We start from the raw sequence: 19,032 nt of genomic DNA on the forward strand, positions 1-19,032 counted from the left end.
AGCTGAGCTACAATGTCCAAATCCTTTTATGTGCCTATACAGCACTTCATGTCTGTAATTTGTCTCAATTGCTTTTCTCTACCTACTGTTTTTGCATGTCAGTAAGACTAACAATGCATTTACATCTTCCTATAATGTCTGCCTGTGACAGCAGCAACAGTGTAAATTAATTACTACAGCTACTAACCAGCATTTGACAATAGTAGCCACAATCACCAGTTCACTTTGGTGGCCAAGTTGGAGCACAACTCGGGTCATGAAACTGCATTCAAATTAGTTCATGCAAGTATCTCTCATGTGGCAATGATGTTTCACAAGGCATGAGCCACTTATCACTCAAAAACTGGATTGGTTCTGCATGAGAACAATGTACAAGCATCTTGCTACCTGTCTTTTGACAGATACTGCTCCCTGTGGTCACTTCTAGATTTACTTTGAAAGAAGCAGTAACAAACTTTAAGAGCTGCCATGAGACACATGGGTGTAGTTGTTACGTATTCCCACAGGCTGCATTTCACATTTGTTAAGAGAGCAAGAAATTTTGTAAGCTGCAGAGGAAGAGCTGAATGATTCTAAATAACGGAGTCTGAGTGTGAACAGTCTGGAAAATATCTGAAAAACTGTCCCAGGAAAGCACAGTACTGGCTCAAAAATTGTTCCTAATGTGACTATCAACAATAGACATGTAGGAAGACTTTTTCCATATAAAATTCCTGCTACTATGAAGAAGCAGCATCATAGACAGGTTTGCAAGTTCTGTTCAGAGAAGACCAAACAATCATCTGGCAAAACAAGCAGGAAATCAAGAAGCTGGTATTGTCTTTATTGCAACATACTTTTCTGCATGACAGAATGTATCAGACTTTTCCATACAAAGACCATTACTTGTAAAATTACTCAAGAATTCACCTCACTTTTTTTAAGGATAATTATGCTTTGTCATAACTATGGAAAATTTGTGATCTATCACAGAGCCAAAACAGAGATGAAAAATATGCCTTGGAACTCAGTCTTTTTGATAGTGCACTGCTCTTTAAGATGTATCAAATACAGATGTTCCAGTAATATAAATCAACAGTTTTCTTGGCCTGCAATTTTTCTAAATGACTGAACCTCAATGTCTTAACTACTGCCCAGTTTATAGCTGTAAAAACTCAAGGAAAAATATGTAAACATGAGTTTATCCAGTCTAGAGAAGCTGAATACATTTTTTGTCTTCAGTTTGTTAAGTTTTAGCTTCCAAGACATTTCAACATACAAATCTTCGCCTCTTTTTCTTAATTTTTCATAAACATACAGACATTTTTAGAAGATTTGATACTTTACAGTTGGTTTCTGGAATTATTAAAACATTATTTTCCATAGGCACAGCACTTGGTCTGTGACAAAATTACTTACATCAATTTGACTATGGCTGCCTTCGTTCAATACCCTCTTCACTGCACATGCAGTTCTCACATAAAAGACAAGAAGTTATCCGTAATTATTTGAGAAGCAAGTAATAACAAATTACAGTAAATAAAGACAAATAAGTAGGACTTCTTTAAGAGTTTCACAATCTTTTTATTGCAGAGTCATACAAGTACTACCAGTTTTAATCTAGTCTTTCTATGTAACAGTATCAGACTTCCTGAGGTAGCATTTTCATCCATAATAAATCTAATTGCCTAGACATTTTGTGCTACAAGGTATGTAAGGAAAAAACTTAGTAGATTTATTCTAAAACATTCATCAAGATGAGAAATGTGGGATACATAAGAAGAATACTAAACAGACAGTTACATGAGCATGAATACTTTTAGAAAATTTCTGTGACCTATTTCTTCATTTTTATCTTTTTCCAAGCACATTACACAGAATAATTTATAGTCCAGAGAATCAAAACTCAAATTTTGTACAATGTTCCTCCTGCTAAGAAAAATGCATTTAAAACATTACCTATAATGAAAATATAACAAATGAAGTATCATTCCACAGCTAAACAAATTCCACAAGTGAATATGCCATTTTACATTGTAAATGCATCATGCCTTCTATTTTTACACAAGGACAGAACTGGTTCACAGAAGAGTAATAACATTCTATAAATGAAATTCAGTCAGTTCTTTGTTCAACAAGTTGAGCAAATCACAAACTGTGTGCCACTAGTATAATAAGATTACTCCCAGAATTTAAAATATATGTTCCATTAAATATTATTTTCCTTGCATAGCACTGTAAACCCTCCATAAATCCTCCTTTAATCAACAAAATTCATGTGCAGATGAATCACCTTACAATCTGAAGAGTGTTTCGACACGTCATTAATGCAGTAATTACTGCATCCACAAACAATGCATTGAAACTACATAACTTACTATCTTCTGACAAACAAGCTATGTAACTGAGTTCCCTGTAACCTTATCCACACATTGCATTTAATGTGGAATTGTCCCTTTTGCTTAAGAGTAAAAAAAATAAATAGTGAAAACCATCTTAAAAAACAAATTTGCTCTCCACTGCTAATATCATTCTTTCACAGTCACAATTTATTGCAGCAAAGTAATTTTTCTTATATTCAAGTTTTATAAATATTTTACAATAATATAGAGATTATCATACCAGAACTCTAATTTCAGAAAATTAACCTTCTCCAGCAGTTGTGGTATAAATTCAGTATCAGAGTATTGTGTTCTTGTTTGCATTATTGCAGATTTCAGCTTTGATTTCTTGTTTGAATTTTTCTGTGGTGTTTGGATTTTCTGTGGTGTCATTTGGAAGGCCAGATATCTTTTACATACAGTATAATAATTTGACAATGCTTACACAAGTTCTTGAACACAGTGTTACATAAAAACATTTAATCTTACAAATAATTCAAACATTTGATCATCCAATTACATTGTTTGAACATTGGAATAAAAACTACAATTTTAATTTCCAGTGGCATATCAGATTTTTATCTAGAACTCTTGATAATACAAAAGTTCAAATTAACATTAACTTGTTTATTTCAAGTTTTTTGGGTTCTGGGTTCTACTTCTTTATAGGAACTCATGACTGCACATTAAAATGATTCCATCAAAGAAGTGTATTTACCACTTATGGTGTGTTAAATAAAGAAATTCTATTTACATTTTTTGTTCAAAGTGGCTTAAAAGGTATAACATCTCAATCGGTACAATTCAAGATTGCACAATATACAACAGTGGCAGTATATACACATAATATATAAATGTAAGTTGATATATATCTTGCTTCCTTTCAACTGACAAGTTGTATAAAGACCACTTTATATTATTTAGTATTTTATGGCAATACACAATAGTACACTGCAAATGAAATGCATTTATTTTCTGGAAAGGTTTGTATCTTCACAACCACACTTGAACTTGTAAAATTTGCAGTGAAAAGGGAAGAGTAAAATTATGAATATGAAACATATATAATGAAACAGAAAAAGAAACAAAGACTTATCTAAACTAACTCTTTCTTTATAGCATAACAAAAACATAGACACAGATACAAAGGAGCTGTATACAATAACAGAATCTGAAGTATAACAACATATTTCTTCAAACAAACCTTTGGTTAAAAAACAGTTAACTAAAAAAAATCTAGTCAATGTCTGCTATATACAGTGCACAGTTAATGAAGAAACTGTGCTAATCAGCATTACATAAACTAGGTTACATAAAAATGCCAACATAATGCACTGTGAGGAAAATGGTAACCCACAATACAGCCTATCAGTATCATAGCATCACTCCACCCTACCATTAATCTTCAAAAGATGAGTATACAAGTGAATGATGTATTACACATCAAAATTATTTTCTGGAGTGGCACAGGCATTGTCTTATTCAGTCATGTGAATTTTGCCTGCAGTTCCAGTTCAGTTCTACTCATTACATGAATGTCTTAAAAGTGTCACAGCACCTCAGCTATGACACAGATGAGTATATACTTCTTGCTAAATTTTTCTCCTTCATTTACTTAATACTGAGTATTCGGTGAGTGCCTCTGATTTTGGTGATATGAAGCTACTGAATTAGTAGGGTTGACCACTGATGTAGGGTTAGGTGACAGCAGTTGATGCTGAGGTGATTGTCTCAGTTCATTCCTAGTTGGATTAAATCCCTGTGTTGCTCCTGAAGAACTACACTTATTATTTGTATAACTGGGAGGTCCACTAGTATTAACACTATTAGTTGCTCCATTTACTGATACACCACCTCTTGTCGAAGAACTGTTGGCAGTGCTTGCACCTCCACCACTGTGATAAGACCCATACGAAGAATCTGCTGAATCCTGTCTGCGTGATATTATGCCGTACATTGACTCTGGGCGAGCAGAACCTCCACCATATTTGTTTGTCCCTGTGTTGCATCCAGTCCCACTACTGCACTGACTTACACCGTATACACCACCTGCCTCAGGACGACTTGCAACTGTCGCTACTCCACGAACTCCATAGATACTATCTGATCTTTGCTGCAGCTGGCTTTGCTGGTTTTGAGCATTTTGGTTGGTAACATTGAGGTTTTGGTTGAACCTCATAGGATACAAAGATTGTGCTGGCACCAGAGGCCCAGGTCTTGGAAGTCCATCCCTCTGTGCACAGGCAGGGCCTGAAGGCACTTTGCTGTACACAGACTGTGAACGGTTCAGATTAGCTCTTGTCAATGGTGGTGATTTTGCATACAGTGATTTGGTGCCTCCATACAAAGACTCCACTCTGTCAAGTTTACAGGGTGGTGCTGAGTAGAGACTGGCTGTTGTCAAACTTGGACAATAAGCATTACCAGGACCTGAAACAAATTTATCTAACATTACAAGCTGCCCAAACTATCACATTGATGCACTAGATGGACTAAATCTTTTGTCGCAGCACTGTTGAACATATGAATGACAAAGAACAAACACTCATTCTTGAGCTCTGAAAATTTTGTAAGCAGTTCCTATGATGGTGGGGAAAAGCAGACAGTACATGAAAGAAACAAACATGATAACATGTAGAAAAGGTAGTAATAGTAACTGTAACATCAACATGTTTTAAGAACTAGAAAGGATACTGTAGTACAAACTTTAAACGTAATTGTTACTTCCAACTCTTTGTCAATTCACTGCCTCTCATGTAATCCAGAATTAGAGCTTTTCCTGCTTTCCATCATCAGTAGACCTCTCCTTTGTCATTATATATGTCATATTTGTGTTTTCCTACTGAAAAAAATACTTACAATGTTCTGAAAGTTTCAGATCTTAAGTATATTTATTCTACTTGTGTGTCAATAAAATTGTGTAGTTGCTCCTATTTCACCAACTTTATTGTCCTTCTATGTCTCACATTCATATTATAAATATGCACACATTGAAAAAAATGTTGCATCACCATGGTTCTAAGTTTCCTCACCCTTTACATAAAAACGGAATAGATATAAAAAAAATTCAGTTCTTCTTTATCATTCACAAAAAGAATTGAAAGTTGCACAATAATAATGTAGACTTTCGGAATTTGTGTTCCAGACTGTGGCATACACAACTACCTCTAATACCTAGTAACATGTCCTCTAGCATTGATGCATGCCTACATTAATCATGGCAGACTGTCCACTAGATTGTCAAGGTACTGTTGGTTCAGACTGTCCCATACCTCAATTCCAACTCAGCACAGATCTCTCAGACTGGTTGGTGGGTCATCTCACCCAAAAACAGCCCTTTTCAATGGATTACAGGGATGATAAGAAGGGTTCATGCCTGGAGAACATGCTGACCATTCTAGTCTAGTGAGTTCATTATCATGAAGGAGCACATTCACAAGAAGTACATGACGAGCACAAGAATTGTCATCCATTAAAACAAATCCCTCTACAAAATGCTGCCAATATGATTGCACTATGCATCAGAGAATGTCACCTCTGTCTCGTATAGCCATCTGGTCGACTTCAGTGATCAGAAGTGGACTACATTGCCCCGCATGGTGCCACCCCAAAACATCAGGGAACCACCACCTTACTGCACTTGCAAGGCAATGTGTCTAAGACATTCAGGCTGACAGGACTACCTCAGAAAAAAAGTCTCCAACAATTGTCTGCTTAAGGCATATGCAAGTTTCATCTGTAAAGAGAACTTGATGGCAATTTTGAATAAGTCCATTCACCTTGTTGTTGGGCCAATCTGTACAGCACTGCATGGTATCTAGGTGTTAGATGTTGGACCTTGCTACAGACATCGGGAGTGAAGTTGAACTATTTCACACCGTTTGAGTCAAAACACAACATTCTGTGGCTGCACAAAAATCATTATTCAGCATGATCGCATTCCTCTCATGGCTGCTTTGAGCTGAAATCCATAAGTAGCAGTCTTTAGCTGCAGTAGTAGCCTTTGAGTGGCCTCATCAAGGCAATTCATTGACACTTCCTGTATGTCTGAACCTCCTCCATGTCCAAACAACATCACTTTAGTCCACTCCGAGACATCTTGAGAGCCCTTCCTGTCACAATGTAACAATGCAGATATGATCAAACTTGAAAACTGACCTTCAGGGCATGGCAAACTAGAGACCATACGAGTAGTGTACTCCCTTCCTGATGTTATGATTGGAACTGACTGATTGTCATACCCACTCCATCACATAGGCACTTCCTCTAGCATTAGCATTACTTTTACAAGAAAATGTACTCAAGTAAGATTAGTTTTTTGTTATACCAGATATTTAGAAAAACAGTATCAGGAAAAACGGAGGAAATATCCTCTATCATTATGTTAAAAACAGAAAAAAAAATTAAAACTATACCTGTTGGTGAGGCTGGAGTTGGTGGTCCTGCCTGGTTAACTGCTGATCGGTACAAGTCTGTGGCGCGTAGTGTGTTGTATGTGGAGCCATTAAACTTAGGACCAGACGGCTTCTCCAGTTCATCATATGGGTCTTCATCAGAGTGGATGCTTGATGAATCTGGAAAGATGTCAAATATTATATCTCCATAACCAAATCAAATCTTTCTGGAATATGTATGACACAAAACATGTTTTGAACACAATGAAGGAGTTCTTGGTAAAGTAGGAAGCAAGTTGCACTACAACAATGCTATCAACTTTAACAAGTTAGTGAGTTATTCACCATACCTATTATGAATGTAATGACACATCATTAAACCCATAGTTTCAAAGCTTTATTTTCTTGATAGTATTTTATGACATCAGAAATAGTATAATTCATACATTTGTAAAGCTAAACAGATATTAAAATTTAAGCGTGATTGAAAAAAAAAACAAAAAAAAAAAAAAAACACGCTCTCTGGCTGCTGTACACTATACTGAACTCTGTCTCTCATGCCATCAAAATAATAATTTATATATCAATTTTTCAAGGTTATTATGAACTGAGAGTTTTGTCTATCTCAGTGTGGGTTAATACAGTCACTCTATATGATGGCAGTCCCTTTTTTAAATTAAAAATCTAGTAGTGTAATTCACTACAAAATATCATTTATGTTGTGCTTGATACACTTTCTAAAACTTAAAGATGTGACAGGCTCGCTCTCCACTGAGTTACATATTTATGAAATGAAGTTCTGTGTTCACTAAAATAGAATGAAAAATTAGATGATCACACTTTGCTCAGCATCTGGTATGGATCATAGAATAAGAATTTTGATTTTGACCTAAAGTATTTAAACCCATAAAAATGTTTGCAACACTTCAACACAAGTACGCAATAATTATTTCTGGTTTTCAAAATATAACTTAATGTAGATTTTATTTCATATTTGAGAGTTAAAACAAGTGTGAGCCAGTCTATAGAGTTTCATTCTAATATGTGGTTCACAGGGGAACTAAAACAAGAAAGCATGCTACGCAACTGCTAAAGTCAACAAAAATTATACGTTTAATACGTTTTCAATAAAAATCCAATACAAAGCAGGCAAACCATGCAGCAACCAACTTAACATGATAGCTCATGCTGAAAGGAGAGTAGTCCGTGGTGTACATATTCACTAAATTGTTTTATTCAAGAGTTCTGCTTAAATTACAGCAAATTTTCTTAGTTGTAGTCATAAGGTACAACAAATACAGATTCCATATGTGTGTCTGGAAAGTGTATATGTAAATGCAATTTTGTTCTGTGCTGCAGTTGATAATGATTACAAGTTACACAATAATGATTTTCTTGACATATATCTGAGTGACCTTTAGCACTCACTGTTCACAGAAACCAACATAACATTTCTTCTTTCTGAAGTATGTCCAAATGCATAGTTTCATCACCAATCTTAATATGCTGGGGGAACCATGGCCATATGTACCACACAGGCAGTAATATTAAATTACAGCTGGTCATCTCAGCCTTCAGACCTTCTCATAAACTTTTAGCTGCCATGAGGTGCCAACGATAAACATTGGGTGCAGTGAGCTTGCGAGTTTCCACTGAGTCCATGAGACTCATAGACAGTGAGTGCCTTTTGCCATAGCACTATGACAATGAAGTCACACCTTCTACAAACTTTATATTAAAAACAAAGATTCCAAGACTTACCAAGCGGGAAAACGCCGGCAGACAGGCACAAGAACAAAACACACAAACACACACACAGAATTACTAGCTTTCGCAACCGATGGTTGCTTCTTCAGGAAGGAGAGGGAAAGACGAAAGGATGTGGGTTTTAAGGGAGAGGGTAAGGAGTCATTCCAATCCCGGGAGCGGAAAGACTTCCCTTAGGGGGAAAAAAAGGACAGGTGTACACTCGTGCGCACACACACACACACACACACACACACGCACACATATCCATCCGCACATCATTGTGGATATGTGTGCGTGTGTGCGCGAGTGTACACCTGTCCTTTTTTCCCCCTAAGGGAAGTCTTTCCGCTCCCGGGATTGGAATGACTCCTTACCCTCTCCCTTAAAACCCACATCCTTTCGTCTTTCCCTCTCCTTCCTGAAGAAGCAACCATCGGTTGCGAAAGCTAGTAATTCTGTGTGTGTGTTTGTGTGTTTTGTTCTTGTGCCTGTCTGCCAGCGTTTTCCCGCTTGGTAAGTCTTGGAATCTTTGTTTTTAATATATTTTTCCCATGTGGAAGTTTCTTTCTATTTTATTTACTTCTACAAACTTTAGGTGACAGGACTTACATTCTACTAGACAGACCCAGAATACACCAGAATAATTCCAGGTGGTATAATTTAAAGCTGCTAGTTGTTTAAATTTTTATTAGGAATTTGTCATTTCACAGTAGATGAATGTGATGCTGATGACAGTGTTCCTGAATTTTCCTGAAGTTTCTCCTGTTTGCTCTTACAACCATCTCAAATAAAAATGTTTTAGTTTTATTTTCATATCTCTTTTAGTTTCTGAAGACTGATGGATTAAAATTATACAAATTCATGCATTTCTTTCACTCACTGTCTAATTTATCTCAGTGCTAAATACAGTTAAAAAGCTCAGTCACAGATGAAGATTCAAGAAGCCATTATGTCTCACAGTTACAAAAAATTAAAAAGGAAAATAATTTTTTTGGGAATGGAATTATATGAAATGTTCCACTGATTTTATATCCTTTAGTTTCACTGAACAGTTTGAACACTATTTCTAATTTGAATGATACTTCTTATTTAACAAAGGAATTATCTACTAAGTTTCAACTTGGGACCATTGTAGGAATCTTAATAGTTTCCACTTTACTTTTTTTAGCCCTTTCATTTCAAAAAAATATCCTTCATTATTTTAAAGAGGTAAGAAAAAAAGGGAGGTGGTGTATTCAACAGAACAAATGTTTCTTATTGTTATTTTTAATTCCAGATAGTGACTGATGTGATCCTGTAGGTTATATTCAGTGGCAAAGAGAGGGAAACGAAATGTTAGTCATATACAAGGGAAATACCATGTCTATGAAAAGATGTAAATGGAAAAATATCATACATTTGAGATACACAACAGTTTCAAAAGGCAATAAGGACACAGTCAATGACAAGCATGTGTTAATGTGTGTGTTGGATCTGTGGCAATTCAAAATTGTCAGGGGAAAAACATTTATTAGTCTTTCATAAGAACTAATCTGCATTGGTGTGAAGGACAACACAGTGAGTGCACAAGAGGTTTTGCCTTCTGCAAGAAATGTTTTGATATACAAAAGATATAGTCAATGACATGAGAAGTTAGATCTTGTCTAAAGAAAAGAAAGACTTTGAACAGAGTGAGTGTGATATGACGTCTGATCTTTGAACTGACAATTACCACAAAATGGATTATGTTACTGTCACATTCAGTATTACTGTAGATTTTGAAGACAGATGTGTTTTGAGAAAAAATGTGCTTGTCACAACAAAGTTTCCAGATGTCACCACCAACAGTGAAAAAAAAAAAAAAAAATTACAGAGTTACATGAAAAAGTGCAATAACATCTCCTAACTTGTTAGGAATTGATCGTAGTATTGCATATGCAAATAGGAAGTATCATTCTGGTTGAATGTGAACTAGTGTTACTAATGAATTGGCAGGTACAAAATTATCTGGGTCTCCTATAAGGTAAGGGTTAATTAAACATAATATAATTAACAATTATGTTATTAATACAAATGTAATAGAATCCTTGAAAGTAAAGTATGGGCGAATTTGAATTTTTTTCGATATCTCCATTTAGCCCTATCGGGCTATTAGACCTTGTTTGATGGAGAAAAAATAAGTGAATTGCTGCCATAGCTGCAATAATAAATGGTAATACAAAATGAAATGTAGAGAATTGATTTAATGTTGTGTTATCAACAGCAAGTCCTCCTCATGCTCATTGAACTAAATCTGTTCCTGTTCCTAAGTATGGAATTGCTCATAGTATATTAGTAATTACTGTTGCACCTCAGAATGATATTTGGCCTCAAGGTAAAACGTGTCCCTTAAATGCAGTTGCTATAACTAAGAATAGAATTACTGTACCAATTATTCAGGTGCACACACACACACACACACACACACACACACACACACACACACATATTGAGATTCCAAGACTTACCAAGTGGGAAAGCACCGGTAAATAGGGACAATGAATAAAACACACAAACACACACACAGAATATTTTTCCCATGTGGAAGACACAAACAGACATATTTCTGCTTGTGTATGTGTATGTGCGGATGGATATGTGTTTGTGTGTGTGTGTGTGTGTGTGTGTGTGTGTGTGTGCGCGAATGTACACCTGTCCTTTTTTTCCCCCTAAGGGAAGTCTTTCCGCTCCCGGGATTGGAATGACTCCTTACCCTCTCCCTCTCCCTTAAAACCCACATCCTTTCATATTTCCCTCTCCTTCCTGAAGAAGCAACCATCGGTTGCGAAAGCTAGTAATTCTGTGTGTGTGTTTGTGTGTTTTGTTCATTGTGCCTGTCTGCCGGCACTTTCCCGCTTGCTAAGTCTTGGAATCTTTGTTTTTAATATATTTTTCCCATGTGTAAGTTTCTTTCTATTTTATTTACATCATTAATGAACTTGCCTGAAATTCATAGATACATCCAGACAGTGTGTAGAGCTGTAGGATACATAAAATGCTCTGATTCAATGGCAACATTAGGAGGGAAAAAATGCCGTTACACCAAGATGTTGCAACTACATGGAGTAGCATCTACATGATGATGAACTCATTTCATTTGTAAAGAAAAGACACTGAGAACTTGTTACTGGAGAAAAGCAAGCAGCGAATGATATCTTACTATCAGTCTGTTGTAAGACATGGCATAATTACATTCCTGGAATCTTTTAAGGAAACCACAAATGATGTGACTGTTGAAGCAGATCTTACCCTGCCCTATGTAGCACAACAGGCATTACATTTATTGTATTCCTGTCAAAGTGAAGATCACAATGTGGTGTTCAAATTGCTGAGAAGACATGCACGAACTTTTCTAAAAGAGAAAGTCATTAATAAACTACGAGATTCTCATTACATTTCCACATTGTTTCATCCGCGTTTCAAGGAACTGTAGTTCTAAATGAGGAAAAGAAAGAAAATATAAATGATACTTTTTCTCGTAAGTTAGATAGCATAATTGTGGAAGAAGAAAAAAAAGATCTGATGCTTTCTTTCATAAAGAAGTTCCAGAGCTGATGTTCATCTACTTCCATATGTAAAAGTGGACCTGAGAGATATCTGACCATGGATGGCCCTGGTAATGACTTCAAGAATATTTTGTCTTGGAGGAAGGCCAATGTTTGTGTCTTCCCTAAAGTCTCAAAAGCAGTAGGAGAAGTTCTATGCATTTCCACCAATAGTGCTACAAATTAAAGAAATTTTATCATATTGGCTTATTTACATCAGAGTAACACTGCTGTATCGGTTTTATTAATCCATACCAATATGAGGGACAAGCAAATTATCTTATGAAGATTAATATCACACAAGATGAAACATAAATAATTTGTGTAAACACACACACACACACACACACACACACACACACACACACACACACACACACACACACACACACACACACACATACAAACACACACACATACAAACACACACACACGCACAGTTACAATAATTTTATGGCATTTTTGATACTACACTGTTTCTAAACAAGAGAGCTAGAAAATGCAAAGACCAAAATACTATGTTAGTGAAATAATGTATTCATTAAGTGTTTACTTATTATGTATTCATATACATTCATTAGCAGGTCATTCATTATTACTCTCCATCTATTTCCCTTTCACTAGGAGTATGACTGTGTTGCCTCGTTCATGAGCACCTGTGTTCAAGTCATGAGTCACTCACTGCCCCACTCGTGAGTAGATGCCGCCAGGCTCTTGAGTAATGAGCTAGTCAGATGTGTGTACTATTCACAACTTTGTTTAACTCTGTTCCATACACTTAATAATTACAGAACACTTTTAGCCTTGTTAAAGGCATACCTTCTGTTTGGTGATCTGTACTTCTAAAATAAGTCATTTCCATTAACCTCACATGCAAGAGAGAACAGTCTTTCACATCATTTGTATAGACACTAAGGTTTTATGATTAATTATCTGACAGACGTGATTCAGCAACATGCCACAGCAGCATTCATGTTTCATAATTTTGTTCTCAGCCACGTTAGCTCAATTTAAAAATGGTGGTCAATAACAATTCAGATCCAAGTTTTTGGCTTTGGGGAATAAAAATCCATGTGTTAATGTAATGGCCAACCTGAGACTTTTTGACTGTAGCATTACATTTAGTCCTACCTATTTTAGTGGTATAGCCAAAGTGACACAGATTTATAATTGGAAACAGCAGATAATTGTTTATTTTAAATTCCCAGCTGCTTATTGAACCGTATGTTATTTTCAGCTAAGATATGATTTCCAATAGTCAACTGAAGTACGATAATTTCAAATAGATATATTTCATTAAGAGATAAAATATCTTTCTCAAGGGAATTTAGGATCACAGGCAAGTTCATTACTAGTTTCAGCTTCAAATGAGTAGCCCAGATGCAAAAGCTGCTAAGTGCATTTTTTTTTCTCAATTTTGAGTTTAGCACACTACTGTATACATTTTTTCAGTACCTACATGATGGAATAGGTTTCAGAATGCAAAACTTGCTATGAACCATTGAAACTGGCAGTGGAAAATCATTTTAGTTGCAAAAATAGCTAACTGCACATTGTCTTTGGGTACAAAGCCCACTAAATATCCAAGATTGTGTGTGCTCTAGCGAACACACATGCAATGCGTTGTCAAAATATATGCCAGTCAGCACAGCTCAGCTGATCAGTAGGATGTCTGTTGATGTATTTGCATGACTGTTTTGAAGAAAATAAGTGATATGTGGACTTTTTAAATGCAGAAGATGTTCAAACGAAGTGGGAGTAATTGAAATAATAGGAATTGTGCAAGAAGTATCAGTGGAACAGAAATGTTTCCAAAACAGAAAGGTAAGAACATGAAAAGTGTTATTAAAGCAATATTATGTAATGAAAATAGTGTTGACACTTATTGTTATGACATACATGGAAGGATTAGTGAAAGTTACTGGTAACTGGCATTTCCAGTGGCAAAAAGCCAAAAAAATAATGTTCCTGAAAAGCCAAAAGAAGATTTGTCTAGTTTGTGGAGAGCCCTTCTACAGCTTTGAAGCTGGAGAGAGAAACAGCATTATGAAGAGGTGAAAAAATTTCAGCAAAGGAAATGGCTCAACACTAATCATAGCTGGTGTAGAACTTTTAGAAGCCAAACTTAGAGACGTCAAAAAGTTTTTAGAGCTCCACTTTGGTGAAGACTGGGCAACCAAAGACAAACTCAAATCCTACATCGAAGTGTCAGATGACCAGCAAGGCACTCCTAGAGTCACTCCTGCCATTTCCAATCATCATAAGGAGCCATAAACGATTCTGAGTTGATGGGCAATGTTGATGTCATTTAAAAGCATTTTCAGCTAATTTCATTTAGTATAATTTTGTTGTTGTTGTTTTATTAAGATGCAATTTTTTAAAGCCTTATGCTGAATATTCACATTTGTTCTCTTATTGAAGTTACGTGAGTTTTTCCTGGTAAAATTATGTCACATTTGTATTTTTATATGACAATTTTGTAGGGACTGATGACCATAGGTGTAAAGTCCCATAGTGCTCAGAGCCATTTGAAGCCGAGCCAATTTTGTAAAATTTTCAGACTACTCTTCGAAATAAAACATATTCTGTTTATATTTGCAATAATTAAATTCCACCCTTCTGTCATTCCTATCATATCATTGAATAGCAGATTTCGCTACCGAATGTTTGTTTTGTTATTGGATCAATATGTTTGCAAAACCCGCTAACTTCATACATCGGGTGCAAATACCACTAAGTCAATGTTTCACTTAGGATTTTAAAATATAAAACGTAATTGCAGATTTCAGCCATTACTACAATGTAATTAATTATTTTTTAATTATTTTTAGAAAATAAATGAATACTTTAATAGTTTGGATGGTATGAGTTTTTCACGATAATCTCAGTTTCGCTTATCAATGCAGTTAGTGGCTTTTCCTTCTGTGCTATCAAACATCAACATACCTGGAGTAATATTAGGCTGAGCGTATGCCACTCCTACATGTACAAAATTGACAACTGGACTCCCAACAAAACTTTCACTGAAGTGACAAAGCCGGAAGATGAGTGAAAGTGAAGCCAGTAGCAAAACACAGTGTGAATGTTATAAACTGGGCAGAAAATAATGGACACATCACACAAATGTCAGAAAAGGAACAGGAAACAACAAAAAATTCACAATTGTAATTTAGATACCTAGCATGAAGTTGTTTTTGCCATTAGATCATGATTTTACATATATGAGAGTTCTTTTGGTTTTCTTCTCATTACCATCTAGAATCACACTACCTACTTTTATTATTACTGATGGTAGGCAACATACATTTTGAGACTGCCCCCTTACAACCATACTTCACCTATAGCTATATCAAGGTGCTTTCATAACAGTGAAAGTTTGTGTCCTCTGAGAACCATATATCAGATTGTGATCGCATTTTTCTGTGGCACAGATGGAGAAACTTGCAAATATTGTAATATGAAAGATTGAAATTTGGATAAATATTAGTTTTTTGGTAATTCTAAGATTGTATGGAGCAAAAATTTCTGATAATAAATCAAGTCTACAGCAGTTCTACCCATTAGTTCTTTTATTTCCATAACTGTTCTGAGCTCATTCATTGTCTTCATATTGAAATGGTGCTGCACTGGACAAAGTATAATGCGAAACAAGTATTTTCCAGCCAAACTACAATGCTAAAAGTGTTGAAATATAGGCACAAATAAGAATATCCTTATTCGAACTGATTCAGTAGCAAAGAGCTAATTAAATACTAAGAAATTATTATTAATGCCTTAAGATTACCAGTGTGGAGTTAGATGTAACCTTTAAAATTAAGAATAACGTAGGTAAATACATGAGTTTTAGTGTGACACCAATCAATTCAGGCAGAGGGAAAACAGAATTAATAAGTGTGCATAAACACTACCACATGAGAAGTAGATTTCTTAATTGTGTCACTTAATTTGTGTAAAGAGTGTACAACAAAAAAATTAATATTTTGGATCACTTCTAGCGTAACGCTATTTGCCAGTGAAGGCACATACCTAAAAAAAATACGTTACAAACTTCCAAATAAAAAAAATATTTAACAGAACACTAATCATCCTAAAAGACCAAACACATGTTCTACAAACAGAATTTATATCATGTTTCAACACAAACTCACTGAAAGAAATTTTGATCTTTAAAAAAATGGGAATATATGTTTTAATATATTTTGTATAAATAGATATAGGGCTACTCTGCCTCTTCTTTAAAAATTATTGTTTTGGCTCCAGTTCATCAGTGTATGGATCTCTGTTGTAAAGCATGATATAAATAATTTGTTTATTATTCCATATGATGACTTCTGAATACTAAACCTCAATGTAATTACTTTGGAATCATACCAAATTTTAAACTTTTCTATTTAGTTTTGGACTAATTAAAATATTCTGCAGATTACTGATGAGTTCCACCCCTTGAAAGTCACATCTACAGGCCCTTATGCTTTGGTTTTATTTCTGCATTTCTGCAAAAGGGGAACTTTTTAACATCCGATATTAATCTAAATGTTGGGAAGTCTTTTCTGGAAGTATTTGTCTGAATTACAGCCTTTTATGGAAGTGAAACATCGATGCTAAACAGTTCAGACAAGAAGACAACAGAGGCTTTGGAAATGTGTTCCTATAGAAAAATGCTGGAGATTAGATGAGCAGATCGAATAACTAATGAGGTGGTACTGAAGCAAACTAAGGAAAAAAGAAATTTATGGCACAACTTGACTAAAAGGAGAGATTGGTTGATAGAACAAATCTTGAGGTATCTAAGGATTGTCAGTTTGATAATGGAAGGAAGTGTGGAAGGTAAAAATTGCACAGAGAGAACTGGTTTTGAATATGGAAATCAGGTTCAAATGGATGTAGGTTGTGCTAGCTATGCAGAGACAAAGAGATTCTCACAGGTCAGACCTGCTTGGAGAACTCACGACACCAGTCTTTGATGACAACAACAAGTATAACAACAAGAAAGTTTATTTTAAATCAGAATCATAAATTAATTAACAGCAACAAAACTGAGATAGGATAAGTATTAGTAAGGTATTTAAGCAATGCTGTTATGCTCAGCTTTTACTCAGGCCATTTAGTTTGGTTAAAAAAGGTAGATTTTAAATATCAAGTATACCTCAGACATATGTGAAATTATGTAAAGCCATTGTATTTGATCGCTGTCGGGCCATAGCTGAAAGTAAAACATGTAATAATAGACAACATGTTATCCAATGTGCCACTGAAACAAAGTACTGTCAACACCTTATTAATAGTTGTTTACATTTAGCATCAGCCATACATACCTCCATCAATTGACTCCTTCTGATGATGGAAATGCCTTCTCGGGTTGAAAATATATTCATAGATCAGACCAGACACAATACCTCCAAGTATTGGACCTAACCAGTGAACCTACAACAAATTAAAGATATTTTAAGAAATTGCCCTTCATCTCATTTCCTGTGTTATTTAACTTCACAATAACCACACAAACGGCAAAATATAATTTCACAATAACAAACAGCTTCATTATAGTTTCCCTCATTACTGAGGAATGGTATTTCCTCACCCTTGATGTATTTCCACTAATGAATATTTAGGTTACTTTTCATAAACCTACAACAAAAAATATGTGCTTTTACATTAACAATAAATTGTAATTTTAATGTAGTATCACCTTTGTCACACGAAGTGATCACAAATTGTTTACTTCCTTTATGGGAAATAAGGTACACATGAAGTGCAGAAAAATTCACAAAATACCACTTTCAATTAACTACACATGTTTAAAGTGAGAGGAGAAAATGGAATCTAACACAGTAGTTGCAATGCTTCCAGTCCATTTTTATACTCGCCCACTGCTGCCATTTTAGCCTCATTCATAGTTTCATTTTTGATTTGCTCTTCTATCTGACCTATCTATTCCTCTCCATTTCAATTCCAAATCTGACATTATCAGATCTTATTAGTTGCTACAGTTCACCTGTTGGTGTTCCTCTCTTCCTGTCCTGCTGTCTTTTCCTTCACTGGTGTTCAAAGTGAGTTTCCTTACTTAGCATAATTTTTTCATCTCTATATGTAACTGCAACTGCATGTGGTTTTCAGTGTAGTTCAATTCAGAAGATGCAACCAAGTGTGTTAAAACAACTCATTCAGCACTTCCATATTTGGTCAAATAGTCGACAATTATAATCAGTGTTTCAGAATATGTTACAAACTGATACCACCTTCTCTCAATGAGCACATATCACCAGGTGAGATATTGGCCCTCCACCAGCGACTATCATCATCAGTGCAGTTTCTGTGACTGATAGAAAACAGTCACTTTTCTTCCAGATGACACCAATTTAATTCCTAGGTCCTAATCTCATATTTAAGTCTACCAGAAACTATGCCACAATCCTTCTGGAAAAATTTACAATGCCTCATGCTGTTAATGTACAACATATTCAAATGTGTCAGTTGAGTAAAGTGTCTCATAACTCCCATTTTCTATGTATAAGAGGAGGTACTGAGCAGTAGGGCAGAAAATATTAAGCTTTCAAAGCCCTTTATTACAGCTGGCAAGAAATACACACATCAAGCTCCCATCCATATACAGATATTGTTGTCTCTATATGCACTACAGAGAAAACTGGCTGTTTAGTTTAGTTTCTGTTTGTCCCTAGATCATATTTTACAGTGATTGGAAACAAGCATGTTTAATAGTTGATTGCATTTGTTGTGACAAAGGATTTTGTCCATGAGATGAGCAGTTTTTGTACCAAACCTTAGCACTTCCCATCATGTGAGACCTAACTTCTCCCTGTGAATGGAAGGTTCAATCATTTTTAACAGATCTATTGACCACTTATTGCTGCCTCTACTTGTGGAGCAAACATCCAATCCTCTTGGGTATATTTTCTTCCATCCTGGATTATTGATTACCTCACCACTTTGTATACCCTCTGTTTG

General features: G+C 35.4%; 1 protein-coding gene across 1 annotated transcript in view; it reads right to left on the reverse strand.

Moving 5' to 3' along the window:
* Nucleotides 1-1,539: 1,539 nt before the first annotated feature.
* The window catches only part of LOC126345875 (neurogenic protein big brain-like), a 259,255-nt gene continuing 241,762 nt past the window's right edge, over nt 1,540-19,032 (reverse strand). Inside the window, exons 5-7 of the mRNA XM_050002139.1 lie at nt 17,382-17,490; nt 6,776-6,934; nt 1,540-4,790 (exon numbers count right to left, since the gene is read on the reverse strand). Of these exons, the coding sequence (XP_049858096.1) occupies nt 3,976-4,790; nt 6,776-6,934; nt 17,382-17,490 (1,083 nt within the window). The 3' untranslated portion in view covers nt 1,540-3,975. The remainder of the gene's footprint in view (nt 4,791-6,775; nt 6,935-17,381; nt 17,491-19,032) is intronic.

This window comes from Schistocerca gregaria, chromosome 1 (assembly GCF_023897955.1).
Source record: "Schistocerca gregaria isolate iqSchGreg1 chromosome 1, iqSchGreg1.2, whole genome shotgun sequence".
NCBI lineage: Eukaryota > Metazoa > Arthropoda > Insecta > Orthoptera > Acrididae > Schistocerca > Schistocerca gregaria.